Raw genomic sequence first — 20254 nt, forward strand, 5'->3', positions numbered from 1 at the left:
ACGGGCTCCACCGCCACCCGGCCGCGCCCTCAGACCCGCCCAGCAGCGGACCTGCCGACAACAAACCACACAATCAGACTAAACGAACATTGGCACCAATTCCCTATTTACATCATTGACCTCTCCTTCAGTTTCCCTGTCACCCTTGGTGACGACAATACCTGCACGCTACATTTTCAACATGGTGAACAGGGACTTCATTTTAGCTTTTCCCAAGGTGGAGGCAAAATTTTTCACCAGTAAGGAATGAATTTTTATTTAAAAAAATGAGTATATAAAGTACAAAACAATCCCCTGAAAATCTTTCAAACCAAGACAAACAACAAAAAAATGACAAAGTATCAAAACGATCGGAAGACTGCAGGAATAGATACCGAATCGACATCGAAGTGAAACATACATAGTAAAAAAAAAAGGTATAATTGGGAGTTAACATTCTTTTTTCCTCGGAAAAATCAACTTGTTTATTACCTGACAGTGTTCTAAAGAATTTCAATATTCTATTTTTGTTGGTTTAGTATTTTAATTCAAATTCATAATAATACATTAAACAGAGCGTGGATAGTTCTGTTAAAATCTAAGGGGGGGGGGGAGCGGCGGCTGCAGTACTGTTTCCGGAAACCTGTTATTCTAAAAATCTATATAATTGTTGTCAAAAATTATAAAAAATCTTGAATTTTCATATAATAATGCTTTGGACGAAAAAAAATGTATATACATATATGTTTTCAAAATAATTTTAGTGAAAAAAAAAAATTTGTTATTAAGAACATATTGTATGCGGGAAACGGAGATTACAGTCTTTTGCGTCTTGTTGCTTGACAGTGGGAGACTAATCTCCGTTTTTTCCCATGTTCTCCGACTGTGACTTCAGTGGACAAGGGTAGGCAGTGGTGTCACCCCAATTTCGTAACAAAGGGTTTGCAAATATAATATTGTTTTTGTGCAAATATATAATACTAGTGGTTTTACCCGGCTTTGCTCAGTACTTGTAATATAAAAGGGTTGCTATACATGGGTAATTTAATAGTAAACAAAATTTATTTGAATCGAAAAAAAAATTTAACATCAGAAATAAGTATCAGGAATTGGAACTGAAATCAGAATCGGTAATCAGAACTGAATAAGGAATCGGGGTCGGAACTGAAACAGGAATCCGGAACCGGAACTGAAAAAAATTAATCCGGATCTTGGACTGAAAAATTAATCCGGAACCAGAACTGAAATTGGAATCGGTAATCAGAACTGAATAAGGAATCGGGGTCGGAACTGAAACAGGAATCCGAATCCGGAACTGAAAAAATTAATCCGGATCTTGGACTGAAAAATTAATCCGGAACCAGAACTGAAACAGGAATCGGGATCCAGAACTGAAATTGGAATCTGGATCCGAAACTGAAATTGGAACTGAAATATACCAATATTAGTGTAATTACATAAGAAAATGTGATGTGTTTGATAATTTTTCATTTATTATTGCCGAGATTTGACGAAAAGTGCTGCTCAGGGCAAACTTCATTCAAGTTATAAATTCATTAATTTTTAATATTTCTAAATGGAACCAAATTCCCATCGTCTTAATAAAGTAAGAAATTTTCCGAGCGAATCTATGATTAGTTGTTTTGAGTTAGCGAACTTTTACATATTGGCAGAACTTGCTCTGTTAGGAACGAAGCCACAGTGGAGTGTGTAAAGGAAAGCCATGCTAACAAGTCTCAAAGACTTCAATAGCTGAAGGACATCATTTGGGCAAAAACCAGGGAATTACAACAAAAAACTCTAAGAACTGTCATGGAAAATGCTTTGGAGAGGGCACGTTTGTGCGAGGCAGAAAATGGACGTCATTTGCAAGACATAAAAAAGGCAGCAAATTCAATGACCTGTATTTAAATTTAAGTATACAAGTCAGTTTTCGGCCAGTATTTTATTACAAAATGGTCAGTATTATATTATTAAATGTCAGTATAAATAACAAATGGACAGTATGAAAATCGGAAGTATATTCGCCAGAACATATAGCAATGCCTGTTGGGTGGAATTGGAATATACATATATACATATGTAGGTATAAACTTATGATCAATAGTTGTGCATGAACATACATATGTACTAGTTCGTTTGTCAATTTGTTCTTTTGTGTGCACTATAACTGGACAGATTGGTTCGTGAATGAACTAGTGTGTTCATGAATGAACGAAATGTACACCTGGACTGTAACACTTACATTCTCAGATACCAGGTATGTATGTACATATATTCGCAAACATTCAATATATTTATTTATTTAAGTATACTTGGGAAAGGTGGCAAAGCTAATGGACATAAGGGATTTGACAATCATAAAGTAGTATGAAAATATTAAATAAGATAATGAAAATAAAAATCAACAAAGAAAATATTAACCACTCAAAATGGATGAAAATAAAACAAACAAGAGAAAAACTTAACTTAAACTCAAAAAAAGTTAGAACTACAAAAACCCATTTATTTTAAGGAAATCATCAAGTTTATTTTAAAAAAAGTTTAAGTTACTAATTCTTTGAATAGACTATTCTAAACTTTGACCACTCTATTATTGTATAAAATTGCTTTTTTTTTTAGAATATTATTTATGCTGCAAAAAGTAATTACATTCAATCTGAATTCAGATTTTTGGGGCGCCTAATTTTTTCGCACCTGTACAGAAAAGGCCGGCCCTGGGTTTGTAGGGTTAGCAAGTTCTCTACTGGAAAGGACAGTTACTCGGCTCTCGTATTCTAGTCCTTTTTTGAGATGTCAACTGTCCTTTATTTCGAAAATAAAACGAGATTTCCAACTAAATAAAAAAAAACTGATTGTATTTGACAAACCTTCCATTAGTTAGTTTTGAAAACAAGCTAGGCTTTAATGAAAACAAGAAACCGTCAATATGTACATATATGTGATACATCGACAAACACTAAATATATGTACATATATTTATGGGTAAAATAAAGACGAAAAATACAACAACAAGCACTTCTTAAAAAGGGGGGATGGATATGAGTAACTTTATTTGAATTCACAAAGAATCATTAAAAGTTTTGAAATACTGTTTTTTTTCTATTAATACAGAATTGCCAACTGTGAATTTTATTTTTATTCACCATATTCACCAAACTTTAAAATTAAATAATGCTTATTGGAAGAAAAATTCAATAAAAATATGGTATGATTTTTTATTTATAGTCTTTTTATAGTTTTATGAATATAAACATCTCCTTTTCGTTGACGTTTTTTTCTCAAAAGGATTTCATCTATTAATCTTTTTGTTTGGTACCATGTGCTTCAGACATTGTAAATAAGAAAAAAAGTAATAAGATAAGTTGGAAAAAGTTTCATGATTCTGATACATTTTCCCGTTTCTTATTGGGATATATTGTATTTTCCTTTCCGATACGTCACGTCAAGCATTGAAAAAGAAAATTTTCTTATATATGTACATATGTATGTATCATATACATACATACATACATATGTATGTAAATTTGAAGATGACACTCTTTATAATTGTATAATTATGTACTTAATATGGATAAATAAAAAAATTGAATAAGTAAACGTACCTATGTAGATAACATTTTCCACCAATTATTGTTTTTATAACTTGTTTCTAAAAATTTTAAAGTTATTTAAATTAGTTTTACAGATTTTAGAATTTTTTTTAAAATTTATCAGATTTTACTTACTTTACTCTTTTATGATTTTTCTATGTGTGTAAATGTGTGCCAATATTCGCTTAGTCTTACTATTATCGATGCAATTACATATGCACATGTATGCATTGGCCCAACAAAAGAGACAACAAAATACGAGGAATATGACAATCTCGTTGTGGTGTCTATTAAAACATGTACTTTTCATAGAGACGTCTTTTGATTTCGAACAATAATAAATTTCAAAATTTGCTCGATTCTAATTTAAGCTTCAGATTTTCAAGTAAAATGAAAATCATATATCTTTAATTTGGATACATATTTATTGAGATTATTTGTGAACATAACCAATAACTTCCTTTATACAAATTGAAAGTTATAATAACCTACATATATCTAAATTATTATTGATATTATAGCGTCTGATACATCATAAAATGTTCCAATGTAATATTTACCTATATTTATATTCTATTTAAATAATATGATATTATACATATGTATGTATACAGACAGCGTAGTCAATACTTACAATGCGTTTCGTCGCTCTTGTCATCGGCGCCGCAGTTATCCACACGATTGCACATCAGTTTTTCGGCGATGCACAAGGAAGACTTGTGGCAGGCGAACTGTTCACAGGGATCACTAGGAGAAATCTCCTTCACTTCTGTCCACACAGCTCGCCAACCCTGAGCACCAATAGACTTATCGGCAGATATGAATCTGAAAATGATGTTTATTTCACATTAAACATGATATCTGGAAGAAATAAGAGAAAGGAAAAGTTTTGCCTCAAGGCTAACCCCAAAGAGCTCGATTTTAAGCAAATGGGTAAAATTGGAGCTTGAATTTATTTTATGTATGAAAACATTTGATCATATTAGTTCGAGTTGAGTTTTAAGCATAAAAAATGTTCAATGTTATTTTTATTTATAATTTATTGAAAAAGATGTAGATAGGAAATTTTCTTATGGAACCCTCTCAACATTTGTAAGCTGGCGTTTAAAACTTCAATTAAGATTATTATAATACTCTATTAACTAATACATGTATGTACATATATACATACATATGTACTTGTAGTTGAATTTATTTTATTTTAATTGCATACTCGAATACAAGCTTAATTTCTTCATCATGTTAAACATTTTTACAGTTTGTCATACAGTGAAGTCTTCATAGGAATGGTTTGTCTTATCTTTTTTTTTGCCTTCTGGAGAAAACAACAGAAAGTTGGTAAGTATAATGATTTTAGTGATTGGTATTAATTCTGGTGGCGCTAATTTTGTTACTACGTATATATTTATATCTATCTAAACTAAAAATATATGATATAAGACAAACTAACGTTATACGCAGAGAATTACTCTCAGTTATATACTGCCATTTGTCTGTTAGAGCTTTTTCACCGCAAAGTTCCACCGGAGGACCATTAACTTCGTGCCACAATCTCAACACGGCAGCCGGACAGCCACGCCCTAAAATATCAAAATAAAAGAGATTACATCCTGCTTTCAACATTCTTGTGCTTTAAGAATTTCGATTAAGGTTACCTAAGGGGTCGCCTTCGACGGCGAAAAATTCAAAATTGAGCAAAATCTTGTGTTGGGGCTTCACAGACACGAACCAGTTACACGTTTTTGAGGCCAACCCTCTACCCGGACCGTCATAATTTGACGGAAAATTGGGGCTGGTTATCACGCCGTACTCCATACCGGACATATTACCACCGCAGTCTCCGAAGATCGACTTGGCTATCTGAAAATCAAATGATACATTTAAAAATTGATATTAAAACTTTTCTTAATCCGAGTATTGAATTTGAACTTCACCTCAAAGGTATATCGTGCTTTGAAACCGCTAGCAACGCCTTCAGAGTCTGCATGTAACAAAACAGCAAGACCCAAAGCCCCACGTGGTGATACGAGGGGTCCAGGAGCTGAAAAGCCACAGTACCGACCTAAAGGTGTCCAGCCTCCCCTTCCAACTCCCCAAACTTCGACCCAATCCTCCCAGCATATTGTTGTTCTGAAATCAGAACGAATAAGTAATAATAAGCTCAAATGTAAAACAGTACAGGTGTGTTGATCTGAAAATACACACCCGTATGCTCCGGTGGTAGTGTTAACAGAATCGGCTTTGACTTTGAAGTGATCAAAGACAATGGTGACTTGCTCGTTGGGTGTGGCTAGGAACATGTACGTGCAATTGGTTTCCGAAGGGTAGTTCGAAGGATACCTCGGACTGTTGAATTCACCTTTTTTCCTTGATGAACTCCTGTACGTGAACGAGCACGAGCCATCTGGAGCTGCCGTGCCTGGGATGCGATATTCTGTAACCGAGCAGAAACCAAAAATAGGTAAGTGCACGAGTAGAGGATTGCTGACCGGTCCGGATATCGATTGAGTTATCGCCGTGCCAGTACTCTAAATATAACATGTTAAATGTTACGACATTAACCTGTTTCAAACGAGTACTTGGCCTTGAAACCGCGACCCCACAGATCTCCTGAACTGAAGACCAGAACGAGTCGAGGTCCATCCGACACGGCGATGCTTGGCGAGACTTCTCCGCACAGGTCCATATCGAACTTGTCGTACGAGTCGGAAGCTTCCTGCCCCTTTAGGTAAACTTTGAGGTATCCATCAGTACACGCCGCTCCTCTGAAAATTTCCCCCAAAAATTGTTTATATTAAAAGTTGATAAAAGCATGCTAAATATTGGCATACTTTGTATGTATATACTCACTCTGTAACTTTTTCCCCTTTAGGTATTTCAAACTTAATAAATTCCAAACGGACTCTTTCAAGATGTTGAGAGTCTTGCATACCATAAATAAAATACCTGGAATAACACAATGTAATTTTAAATTTCATTTCAAAAGTTTAATATTATTATTATTTTTTTATTAATTTTTGAATATTTAAACGGGTTGAATCAATTACCTACAAACTATTTTCGGAATATATGGAAATGGATAATTAGGGCTAAAAACGTATCCCGTCGATTCTTTTTTACTTAATATCTTCTGGTCGCATTCTGATCCGCGAATGTGTTCTGCATCGTTCTTACTTATAAAATCTGAAATCAAATTAGATTTTTTCTTAGTAAAATTTGCAGCAATGGATCTATGTAGTCTGTATTCCTATAAGCATCGAGTACATTCGTATGTAATAGTACTGGATATTATATATTTGGTACCTACCGAGTTTGACGAAGCTCTCAGAGAATTCGAACATGCCCTTGAAGCCGCGGTTTTGGGTGTTGGCTGTCCTCGGTAGCGTGTAGAAGACGACCAACAGCCTCTCGTCGCTGGAGTACAACACCAAGTTGCGTTGTTGGCCACAATATGTGCCGACTTGCGCCGAAGAGTTGTCCGGACCATCGTACACCCGCACATAGTCGAATGGGCAGCTGAAAAAAAAGAAAAAAAACCGTTTCAAAAGGATGATATCAATATGAAGCGATAAAACGTCAAAATCTATTATAATATGGTGACTTACTGAGGTCCGCCGTAGAAGAGATCGAAGTCACGGAATTCGATACGGATCCTCTGGCCTGGTCTTCCGAGGAACTGATAAGCACAATGCAATCCCTTGGGATACGCGCCTGGGTACGTCGGCGAGAGTAGCGCCCCTTTTCTCCTCTTGGACTCGTGCACCGTGAACGAGCAAGGAGTCTGCTCCACGGTCGTTCCCACCGAATATTCCGCTGAAAACAAGCCGTCGAAGCCGGGTCAGATCGATATAGAAAATCCTACGGGCTAATTTTAAATGAAAAGCGCGTATATTTCAATGGCGGAAATCCGCTGACCCGAACGAACCCCTGGCAACCGAGCTCGCAGTCGAACAATAAAGCTAATTAGTAGGTGGATGTCACGGTTCACCAGTGATGACAATCTTGGCTAGGGTGAATTTTATTGAATTTATCAAATGTCGCTCGTAATAAATGACTACGGTTGATGAGAAAATAAGTAAATGCTGTTGCGACACAAAGCCGACTTATAAATTCCAAAATGCTCCAAGTTCTACATAGCTATCTTATGTATGTATGTATATGTGTTACAGTCGAAGTGTATATTCAGTTGTAATATATTCCACTGGCGTTTTAGGTCACTCATATTCGAATACAATTAAACTAGTACATCATATCTCTGCAAGCGCAAATTTTCAACAATGTACGCCAGTTATAATATAACAGTTGGATTGTTCTGATGTTTTTTCGAATGCTATAATAATGCGTTAATATATGTAGGTATTACGAATAAAATTCTATATATATGGATGCGGAACGTGGACTCTGAAGACCAGGATAATCAGCAGCATCGATGTTTTTGAGATCTGATTCTACAGGTATATGCTGAAGATCTGTTTTGGTCCTTCGGACAAATGCATCTCCGGACTCCGGAGAGATATACATATGCAGTTAGATTAAGCGTTTCACACCCGGTGATTTCTTAGTCGCTCACATTTTTATACATTTGGTCTGGTCGGTGTAGCCTAGAGCTATATTCTGGGACATGTGTAATGAAATTAAATATTTATAATATAATACTGATTCTTCACAATGTATAAAATTCCGACTGTTAAAATATTGATCAAAATGTATAAAAATAGCATTAATTTACGTACAAGTCATATGAGATGATCGAAAAATATGTATGTAGTCATATTATATGTACATAATAATATGTATGTAGTCATATTATACATAATAATATGTATGTAGTCATATTATACATAATAATATGTATGTAGTCATATTATCCATAATAATATGTATGTAGTCATATTATACATAATAATATGTAAATTAAACTAAGTTAAACATCATTATTCAGCTGTCACTTTGACACTTGGTTATAATATTACACGCTGTCCAGTTCACGCATTCGCCAAAGAATTTGCCGAATCCGTGAACTGGGCAACGTGCTTGCATTTTTCACGCATTCGACAATTCTGTTGCCGAATGCGTGTAATAGACAATTTCACGGATTCGGTGTAACATGTGTACATATATATTAAGAAAAACGGTCTTTTCTCTTTACCTGCTAAGTAATCGAATGTGAAATTTTCGAAGTTGTAACCAACCAAAAAAATTTTCTAGATTTGTATAATTTTTGACAAAAACTATATCAATTTTTAGATTTCTAACGGGTTTCCGGAAACTTTTGATTTTTAACAACGGATTTCCGGAAACCCATGGAAACCATTAGGGTGACACCACTGCCGGGATAAGGCTTTAGGTAGAAGAAGATTACGAATAAGGATAATGAGTGCCGTATTATGATAACTTTAAGAATGTGTTCAAAACAAAAATTTGACTTTCCAACTCAATTTATTAGTCGACTGACGTTTTCACGAAAACCTAGCCTCTCCATCTAACCTGGTACCAAATTATATTTTGACCAGTTTAGAATGTAATTCGCCATGTGAATCAACTTACTGGTGTTACTGTATTGTTTGCTTGTCCGGAGCATATTGGAGTTTGGGTCAGTAATTTGGATTCCCACTGAAATTAAATTCTCTCTCTTGATAGAAAGAGTTCAAAAAAAATTCTTAGATGCCTTTATATGAAGAAATATAAATATTACCCCTATTTATTTCCCACTGCCTTTTTACAAGGTATACTAGGCTTGGACTCACTATCTTCGAGAAGAATTATTGCCATCTCCAAATATTTATTTGGAGTATTAAAGGGAAGAATCGACAACCCTTCGATTTTATTGGAATTAAAATTTTCGGCGCCTGTATGCGGTAGAGCTTTACTTTTCCAACTTATTCCTGCGAAAATGTCTTTCAACATCTCGTCTCTTGTAAAGGCTACTCGGTTCCTTAATGTGATTGATGAGCATTTGGACCTGTTCAATCGTCATGTTGATGAGCTGGTGATGAGATGAATGATTGGAATTTTATTGATTTTATTTTGTTGTTTTCTTTCTTTTTTTTTTGTAAGACTGGTGTGACGCTTTGGGGCAACCTGTCAGGTCACACTGGTTAATTTATTGTTACTATTATTACAACTACCCAAAATATAGTACAACTCAAAATACACTTCAACTACATATAACGGTAGTTGGTACCAGGTTAGATGGAATATATTCCAACTAGTCAAAGTATATTTCAACTGGAAGATACACTTCAACTGTAACATAGTAGATGAAATCCAAATACAAAAAGTCTTGTCATCGATTTGTTTGAAATGTATGAATGTATGTGTGTACTCACAGTCATTGATAAAGCTGTAGGTGCCCTGGAAAAGTGTTGATGGCGTGTATGTCTTGTCTGTGAAGAAGGAGAGCGCGATGGCTCTATGTAGCGAAACTCGGCGGCGCGGTGGAATAGGTCCGCAATACCGGCCGCCGAAAGGACTCGTTACCAATTCGGCAGCTTCACCACTCACCGCCTCCGAGTACACGTCCATGTACTCGTGTACACACCTGAAATGTACATATAAAGATACATATTTAAAAAAAAATGACATATGTACATATAAATGATCAATAAAAAAAGTTTCGAGTGCTGCATGAGACCAATAGATTATACGTAGGTATGGAAACTCAACCAATGGTTGGAGTAGAACTATGTATGTACATATGTACATACATACATAGTCCATTGGTAAAAGTATATATACATATTAGTGGGCTCACCTCACTATAATACTTGTATCGATGAAGAATGACGCTTTGTTACAATAATAATTATTTAAGTGTGGTAAGCACAGTTAAATTGGCGGTGATTAGGGCAATGGTCATTCACAATACACGTTCTAACAGTGTACATAGAATGCAAGAGAGCAAACTGCAAAGCTATCAATAGCCATTACATCCCAAAAGAATATTGTCCTAATCATCATCCGTTGTCAAGTTAAAATATAGCGCTAGCTACTATACACGTATGTATGTAAATACATATATAGTTAAAACGACTAAAACCAGTATTGCATGTAAACAGTACGAAATATATTCTTTAGTACATTCTATATGGACATTTTTAATGTATAAGTGGCGTATGTAACAGCAGTAACTGACACGATCTATTTATATTATACAGCCGTCCATGGCACCGAAACGTTTCAAGCAGAACCGGTTTTCTTTGGCCACCGAGGAAATATTCTCGCATGATGTGACGACATAGTGGCGAGCGCACCCGTATTAACGAAAGTGCTGCTATGTGCATATGAATATTTTTAAAAACGTCATATTGTGATAATATTGACTCAACTATATGCCGCAAGCAATATTGAGCCATATCGCCGCGCTCTGTAATATATGTGTATATAAGTCGATTTTGCATCGAAAATGGTCCAAAACAAGCATGAACGTGCCGAAAACGAGCGGTGCTGTATAGTATGAATAGAAGTAGACTTTTCCGTGCAGTGTTGTGTTGTGCAGTGCTGGACAATATAAACATACCTAACTATGATTGATGGTTTTTGGGCGTTAATTTTTTATGTAGTATACTTGAAAAAATGTTTTAAAGTCACAGTAATGTTGCGTCGTGGTGGGTTTTAGGATCCAAATTAAAGCCCAAAATCGCTTCACAGCATTTATTCAACGATTCAAGAGGTCCGCACGGATCCAACGCCCATTCTAGAATCATTAAATCTATCGTGTGTACCTCCTTATAAAGGACAAGTTGCACACTACAGCTTCTTTGATCCATTAATGTATCTATTGTCTAGGTACGTAAAGATCTACCGTGGCGAGTCCATTGTTTACGCACGCAATCGCTCAGGTATATGAGAACTCCAGCTTATCCTTTGTTCGGGCACTTACTGAGTCCCGTTAGTCTAATCCGGGGTGTCTATTGTTCACCTACGAATGCACTTAGATAGTGGATACTCTATCTTATGTTCACACGTTACAATACTCACATAGCACTTAAAACATAGAAAGTAGTACAAATTCGAACTTACCCAGGTAGCTCACCCACAGCTGCTCCACTGTAATAAACAAATAACAAAAACGGATTAAGTTCAAGTTCAATTTCGAATAAAAATGGATACTGCGAAATGATCAATACTGACTCTTGCGGCTTCCCTCTTAGGTTGAAGACCGTGAAGACGAGCTCGACCCGTTGTCCAGGAGCGGCTAGGAAGGTATACAGACACTGGCGAGAATGGTTGTTAGGATTGACCAGCTCCGGAGCCGAGAATGTGCCACCTTCCTCTTCGCCGCTGCTCACGAACGTCTGGTCACACTCTGCAACCAATCAAGTGTCTCCAATTAATACCCAATACTTGACAGTGTCACACTTTGTAGCACTTCGGAGAGAAGACCTGTCGTTAATATTTCTCAGTTTACCGTTCGTTATTCGCAATAAATGTCCAAATTAAGATCGTACAAGCGCAGAATGCATAATTGGGAAAGATTGATGAGCGCGTATTAAATTTGAATATTGCTTCGCGTGTCAATTACAATGTGACAAGACATTGATTAATACGCACCTGCAAAATCAGCAGAAATGAGGCGTTCATATAAAAAGAGATTTTTTGACATTTTTTCAAATTTAAAAACAATTGGAAAATTTGAATAATTTTTAAATATGGGTATTTAAAAAAATAACAAAACTAATTACTGTTTTCATGCAATTTCGTACACCATCCATTCATAGTAATTTAAGGCTATTTATTATTTTATATCCGTGTCCTGATTTGGGCTATGCTGTTCATTTAAATTAATATTTTATATTGTATGCATACATCAGTGACGTATCGTGAAATTCTCTCTGTTTTTATCGCACAGCGTTACTTACGCGAGCGCGAGTAGGGTGCAAGGGAACTAGGCGACGTCATACCGAGTCATACATAGTATATGCTGATTTGCTGTAAAGTTTTTTAGTAATGTGTATGGCATGATACTTATGTACATAGTTTGGATATATAAATTTAAACATCTTTGAGGTGTGTTTACAATTTATATTTTTATATGGTGCCATTACAGGTTGCCAACTATGATGAAACTTGTACATATAATTTTTTGAAATTATATTTATATAGTGGTAAAAAATAGGTGATAAGTTTCAACAAGAGATACGGTTTCAACAATGAAATCGGATCATTTGGCAAACTATAGGAAACGATCGACTTGTAGTCACAAATATCTAAATATGACCAGCGGTACTGGGAAAACAGTCAGAATACATTAATTTCAATCGAGGTAAAACCAGGGCTTAAACCTGGGACTTCTCGGTGTTTGGCATTAACGCAACCATAGAGATACTGATTATACATACATACATACATACATATACATGTAATGGCTAATGGGAGTAATCGGCATTTTAACTTGACAGTATTATCATATTTGCAACATGAAATGCTACTACTCACTAATTACTTCACGGTATGTACATATGTATGTACGTACGTATGTAGTTTAGAAATGAAGCTAAAGCTTTGATATTTGAATTGAAATAGTTATGTATGTACATATGTATATTCGCATTTTAATGAAAAACTATCAATTACATATTATTGGGTTATGAGCAGAGATCGGTGGCCAGTATTCTTTTATGCTAAAAAAATGGTTCCCTTATTAAAAGCCTCGTGTCAACCTATTTTTGCTCTCTTTTTTTACTTTTTTTATTTAGGACAATATTAATTGACAGTATGAATCATTTTTTGTGCATAAAAAAATCCTGGCCGCCGATCTCTGGCCATGAGAGTGAATGGTATCATGTGCTATATTTTCTGTATGTACTATATTTTCTAAAAAAATATTGATTTTTTAACAAAAGGGGCATTTATTTTAACCATCAGCATGGACTAGTGGTAGCATATATGTAATGTCACGCGTTCAAATCCCACCGGTTGCTGCTGGCCAGACCTTGAATATGTGACTTCAGGTCGATCGTTTCCTATCAGAGTTTGCCAATTTATCTGATTGAAATGGTTCCTGAAAATTGGCAACCCTTACCCATTTCTTGCAAATTTTCAATTTTTCAGAATCTCGAATTTCACTGAATTGTATAAAATGCTGCAAATTTGACCATATACTATGTACATATGTCTCCGTGGATGTTAATTGATATTTGTATAATCCTTGCAATACTTCTGTGCAATTTTTGACCATACATAGATGTCGTATTTAGTGTAAGAAATATACCTATGTCGTGTTTACCTGTAAAAGCAATAAATAAAATGTAACTAATATAAACATTTGGCTACAATGGCGCCACCATTGGATCACTTTGCAATACCAGTGCGGTGTAATAAATTAACAAAAATAAAATATTGATTTTATTTAAAGTCATTATAGCATATTGACGATCTATTCATATTCTTCTCTCACTTACTCATTTTGCAAATGGTTCTATTATATGGCCTCTTAAAATTGCAGAATAAATATTTTGAAGCATTTATGCTAGAGTACGAATGATCAGAGCAAAATATAAATATATTGTTTAGTACGCATTTGAAGCACACATAATTTAACCCTGTCATTGATATCATTGACCCGAGCTAATTGGGGCATAGCACGAAGATAAAAGTGTCTCGATTTCAAGGTCGACCATAGTGTACAATGGAGCAGAAGTCGGGTGGGAAGTTTTGCACGTAAATCCGGTCGACCGTGGACAAACTAAACGGATAAAGAAGTTTAAGGATTAGGGGACCGTGGGGACCAGAAATCCCCCGAAAGGCCACAAAGCGTTTATGAGCGACGCGTATTGCTTGCACGGTTTGCTTATAGGCCAAAACCGAACCGAAAATACCCGCTTACGTATTTATATCAATTTGCTAGAGAAATTTTGTCGGAAAAAAAAAATAAGAATAATATATGGAAAGAGCCATTTTATAGCTTTGAATGGGGCAATGCTTACGCTTTAAGGGCGGCAATAAACCGGAAGTTGTATCTAAAAGTTGGTATACGGCCGAAATCCTACAATCTGCCGTCCCCGAGGAGTCGTTCAAAAAGTGAATGGACAATCACGGTTGTTTTCATACTTTTAAGATTATCAAAAAGTTTGTATTGAATTTAACGTCGATATAAAGCGATCTAGGATGGGCACATTTTTTATTGCGCTTTTGAAAATATTTATATTCATTTTATTTAAATAAAATATTACACAAGCAATTATAAAACCAATATTATGGCGTAGTTAGCGTCCTACAATTCCGCTTGGTTTATTATGGGCTCGTAAGGGTAATTTGAAGTTCTTGCGCACAAATTGATCCAGCCACGCATCATTGAACATTTTGCAGAAGAGAGTGTGAGCGATAGATAGAGAGATAGAGAATACTTGCAAGAAAATCAGGATAACACGAAAGCTCGTTCGATCGTAAAATCAAAGACATTATGCTATGGCTATAATCGAATTTCGGTATTTTTATGCGGTGCGAAAAAATTTTCAACGTAGAGATTTTAAACTTCATCGTACATCGTACATTCTATTTTCGATAAAATTATTTTTATCATAATTAAAAGTAACATTTATTCATGCTCAACGATACGCATGCATATATGTAATTGTATATGTAATTTTTGGGTGAATTAACCATCGGATATTCGAAGATGCGTTCAGATATCTGATGCATCGTCGGACTTCAAATGGTTTGTTTGAAAGATGATTTGAATATGGTTAAACAATAGTTTCATCCTGTATCGTAAACCCACTGAATCAATGATTTATTATTTATGAGTCTTCCTTGGTCGTCAACTTTGACATATTTATAGTTTGCATATTCAAGAAAAATAGAAAAACTATTCAATACATAATTTATACACAGATTTTCAAGAGAATTAGAAATTAATATATAATATATAGTAAAAGTGAAAAACATACATACATACATACTATAGAATTAAAGTTTTATAGAAAAATTAATGATAAGAAAATCATGCTCTAATAACACGGAGCAACAAAAAAATAAATAGCGTTTTATACTAACCGAAGTGGAGACTAGTCAATAAAGAGTGGACCCAGAGCGCGCTGTTCATTGTTCACATGTTGTAAATTCATTGTTAAAGGTTTGCCGAACCTTTTTACAAAGTATTTACAATAATGGAACAATAGACGGCGCGCTTCCGGTCCTACCTCTACTAATCAAGCTTTACTTAATTTTACCCTCCAAAATCGAATACGATAATGGTTTATGTAAGTTTCTTCTCGTTTATGAGATATGAGAAAAGACTGTGTAAAACATATTATATAATATTAACATTAAAAAATTGTTACATAATTAACTATACGTATTTTAAAGCAATAAAAAAAATCACAGTCAATAGAAAAAGCATCTGACTGTTGATTTCAATACTCGCTTTTGGCACAGATTTTTAAATAATGACTGCGAAAGCCAAAACCTGTAAAAACTACTCATTTTTTTTAAAAGCTCATAAACGAGAGAAAATCAACAAAAATCATTATCATATACAAATTTAGTGGGTCATCATACTCACTAAAAATTGATTAGTCTACGCTTCGGTTATTTTTGTTGCTCAGTGTAATACAAAGAAGAGTCAAAATATATTTTTGTTTTATGTCACACATTTTAAATAAGATTTTTTTGACTGTTCCTAATATAAATACAATTATTTTAACATATATAATAGATAGATCTACACATGCAAGCTTGTTATATCGAAAAATTAAAGTTATAAACGAGGAAATTGAGATTAATTAAATACAATAAAAACACATTGAACCCCGGAATTTCACTAATACTACTAGATTTTCTGTAAATTATTCTATCAATTAAAATCCGGGTTCCAAAATGTCATCAAGGTTCAAGGAAAATATGTGAAAATAGTCAAATTAATTATTATCGTTTTAGTAATATCATATGAAAATGCATGAAAATGAAATTACCATTTGAGAAATACATACATGAAAACCAAAAGGTTGATATTCGCACGAGTGTCATATCGAGTTTTAAATTTAACTTCAAAACAGCAAAATTTAGCCCTCGCCCCTGATAAATAGGTATTAAACGTACCAAAGAAAAACATAAAAATATCAAAAATTTTATTTCACGTGAAATTCTACATGTATTTGAGTATCTCTATATATCTATTACGGACAACAAATGTGACTATTACACACATTGCTCGACCGGGACATGGGAAATTAGGGACTACGTCGTACAATACTAATCGGATCGAGGAGTCAAGTACAGGTGGGTGACTTGGGCGGGTGATTTGGGTGTGTAGAACGGGCTGGGGGTTGAGGAGGGGGAGGCTGGGGTGAGATGCTGCAAACTCTACATATCTATACGTAAAATGTTTTGTAATATAATATGAGAGTGACACGTACTTGGAGGCTTGGTGGGAGAGAGCGAGGGCGAGGGCGAGGGCGGGGGCGGGTACGGGGGCGGGGGCTGCGTTACGCCATCGGCGCCCCCGTCCTGGGGCTCCCTGGGCCACCCTGTACATCACACCATTACATTAAATACACCCTCAATTTGTACAATTACAGAAAAATATTACAATTCTATGAAACAGGCTTTCGTCTTATTTCATATATGTACGTATTATATAATATATATTTAATTAAATTAAAATAAACTCATGATTGTTTGATCGAAACTACATACCCAATATATCGATCAAATAAAATCAAAATCTATTGTTTGTTTCTAATGGCACCATTTCGATTTAAAAAAATGCTTTTTATTTCAACTTTTTTCTGTAAAAAGCGTTTTAGTATCAGAATGACGTCATTTATAAATCTAAGTTTTTATTCTAAGTATGTCGGTATATTCATTAAAAACGTATGAGCTTAAAAACAGTTTCCTCTATATACATATGTATACCTACTTTTTAATTAAATTTTCAGTTGAGCTTAAGTAGCCAATAAACCATGGCGTTCAAACATGCAATATAAATTTAATTATGGAAAATCTTGTTCTGGTTATAGCGAGCTAAAATTCTCGATCGCATAAACATAATCGTACATTTTATGACGACTACCTTTACACTATGTCAAAGGGAAGCTGTGAGTTTTCAAAGACGAAATATTTCAACGATTACCGTAACAAAGCCTTTACATTCAACCCTCGTACCCGTTAGTATGTGAAGTACATACATACAGTGCATACCTATACATATGTAGAAAGAAAACAAAAAAAAACCTAAATAAAGAAATATTATGACCGAGAAATTCTCTATAACCGAGTTTGTTTATATTTACAAACGTATGTACAATGTATATGTATGTATATAAAATCGACGAAAGGCCTATGAACTTACGTGTGCTTAAATGTATTTCGATAATTGAGTTACACGTAACTAAATAAAACGCGCAACAACAGGCTGCTTCTTAAAAGGGAACTTCGTCGGAGCGTAATTGAGTTACGCGGTAGCCATTTTGGGAAAGTTTTCGGCAATGACGCTCAACATACATACGTACAAAACTCTCGTAACAAATTGCAACTCTCGCACGTGTCAACGTATGCATTGAACACACTGACTTTTCAAAAAAAAATTAATATATTTTTGAAGTCAATCATTTTTGAAAAATTCCTCATTAATATTTATTTTAATAGGTATATAAAGCATGTTTCCTAATTAATATGATTTTATAAAATCAGAATGTTTTTAGTATAAAAAGAGCACAATACAATCAAACAAATGGACTTTTCCGTATAGGTGATTCATTTTCCCGCAATCTTCCCATGCACTATTCTTATTCCGCAATCATTACTTCTCCAGATACTGGTTTTTCCATCCATGATATTTGCAGACACTGATTATTCCATTAATAATTGATTAACTTGAAGGTTGAACAATCCAAACGGTTACGATAATTACACTGAGCAACGAAAAAAATTTACATTTAAACCACTAAGTTTGAATATTACAATGATTTTCTCTCTCATATATATGTACATATGTGAGAAAAAAATGGGCAAAAAAAAAGGATTGATGTCTTAGCTCAGGTAACTCACAAACGTGATTTTTTTTTGCTCGGTGTTAATTAAATATTTCTTTATTTTTTCTTTTAGGAAAGGCGGGATAGCAGATGGACCTAGTTTTATAATTTTATTAATCATGATATTCTTATTTTTATTTAATTTTTAGATGCTATTTATGCTCTTCATCTTTGCTGCACGTCCTAACTTTATTTATTTTTTTACTTTTTCACTCGTTTTATATTCTTAAAAAAAATAATACTTAAAAAAATAATGCCATTATGGGTTTCCCCTGAGCGAAATTTATATGTAGTTTTAAACTTGTACACAACTTTGAAATCATATTCAAATAGTGGTGGTTAGATGATTTTCGCTAATTTGACGAGGAACCGTTTCAACAATGATATCAGATAAATTGGATAACTCTGATAGGAACCGATCGATTTGGGGCACAAATATCCAAGTCTGACCAGCGGCACTATAGATTATGCTAAAAAAAGGTTGAAATCGGCAACCTTTTTTAATATTAAAAATATTGATTATAACAACTGGCTTATAATATTATAAATACTTTTTGTCTACTGTCTATGGAATATTCAATGTTTGAAAAAATAATGTAGGAATAAATCTGATCGTGTACGGAAACAACCTTGCAGTTCTGGCTCTCCTAAATGAGATAAGTTAACTGTTTTGCTCTGATACTGAATTTCATTGAGAGAAGAATAACAAAAAACTTGGGTCATGTTTTGAGTCAAACCTGTTGCATAAAATCGTTATAAGCGGCAAGGGTGAATAATGATTATTTAATAATGTTGTCAAAAAAGTCTCGCAAATGTTCGCTAACGTTCTGATAGTCACAGCACATCATGAAAACTACATTTAAACTGGAATTTAATAGATTTTTATAAATAAAAAAATATATATGTGTTGCGTAGGGGTGGGTGGAGGATCCAAGTAAAAGGCCAAAGTCGTTTCACAGCATTTATTGGTGATTTAAGGAGATACACACACTGGCAGTGCTCCGTCCAGAATGTCTTGATATGATCTTAGTACCTCCTTATAAAGGGACAGGTCGCTCAGGGCATCTTCGACGTCCGGTTACTTCCCCATTGTTTAGGCATGTACCCGGATATGTATTCCCACGACACTCAGTCCCACGCTATCGGTCACTTCTGAGAAGGGATCGGGTGCCGCTTACTAAGCCAATTCAGTATATACTTATACTTAGTCTGGAGATAATCCTTGAAACCAATTATAACGGTCACACAGTCTCTGGGATGCTACTCGTCCTAATCCAATTGCACTTACTCGGCGGTGTACGTAACTTATGTATATTTTTTTAACAAATTGATGCTAGTTCTGTGTTATTGAAATCTGTTACCTGGAGAAACCCAATCTGATTTCCCCAAATGTAGGTACAGATTTTTCCCATTGACGTTTTATACCTATGTATATACCTGTACGACGTGTGAAACATTGTTCAAATAAGGGATATTTACATCCAAATGGTTTCGACTGAAAAATTGGCACGGCGGCGACTCAATGGATACCCGATGACAATGCAATATTTCTCTCTTTTATTTCACGACGAAGTGTTCTCCGATTCCACTCGAAATCGTCAGGGAGAGGTTTCACGACACATTCAAACCCGCCACAGGGCCTTTTGCAAGTTTCTGTCGAGCAATAAAGACCCGATGAAAAAGGGTCTCAACGACACCGCATACAGC

General features: G+C 34.8%; 1 protein-coding gene across 1 annotated transcript in view; it reads right to left on the reverse strand.

The window, feature by feature from the left end:
- Positions 1–4195: 4195 nt before the first annotated feature.
- LOC143912634 (tolloid-like protein 1) overlaps positions 4196–20254 on the reverse strand; it is a 108498-nt gene continuing 92439 nt past the window's right edge. The window contains exons 4-16 of the mRNA XM_077431929.1: positions 11706–11880; positions 11595–11621; positions 9902–10113; positions 7178–7385; positions 6880–7088; positions 6620–6755; positions 6423–6518; positions 6135–6337; positions 5778–6006; positions 5507–5702; positions 5228–5432; positions 5023–5152; positions 4196–4397 (exon numbers count right to left, since the gene is read on the reverse strand). Of these exons, the coding sequence (XP_077288055.1) occupies positions 4196–4397; positions 5023–5152; positions 5228–5432; positions 5507–5702; positions 5778–6006; positions 6135–6337; positions 6423–6518; positions 6620–6755; positions 6880–7088; positions 7178–7385; positions 9902–10113; positions 11595–11621; positions 11706–11880 (2228 nt within the window). The remainder of the gene's footprint in view (positions 4398–5022; positions 5153–5227; positions 5433–5506; positions 5703–5777; positions 6007–6134; positions 6338–6422; positions 6519–6619; positions 6756–6879; positions 7089–7177; positions 7386–9901; positions 10114–11594; positions 11622–11705; positions 11881–20254) is intronic.

The sequence above is a fragment of the Arctopsyche grandis genome, chromosome 6, assembly GCF_051622035.1.
Source record: "Arctopsyche grandis isolate Sample6627 chromosome 6, ASM5162203v2, whole genome shotgun sequence".
Taxonomy (NCBI): domain Eukaryota; kingdom Metazoa; phylum Arthropoda; class Insecta; order Trichoptera; family Hydropsychidae; genus Arctopsyche; species Arctopsyche grandis.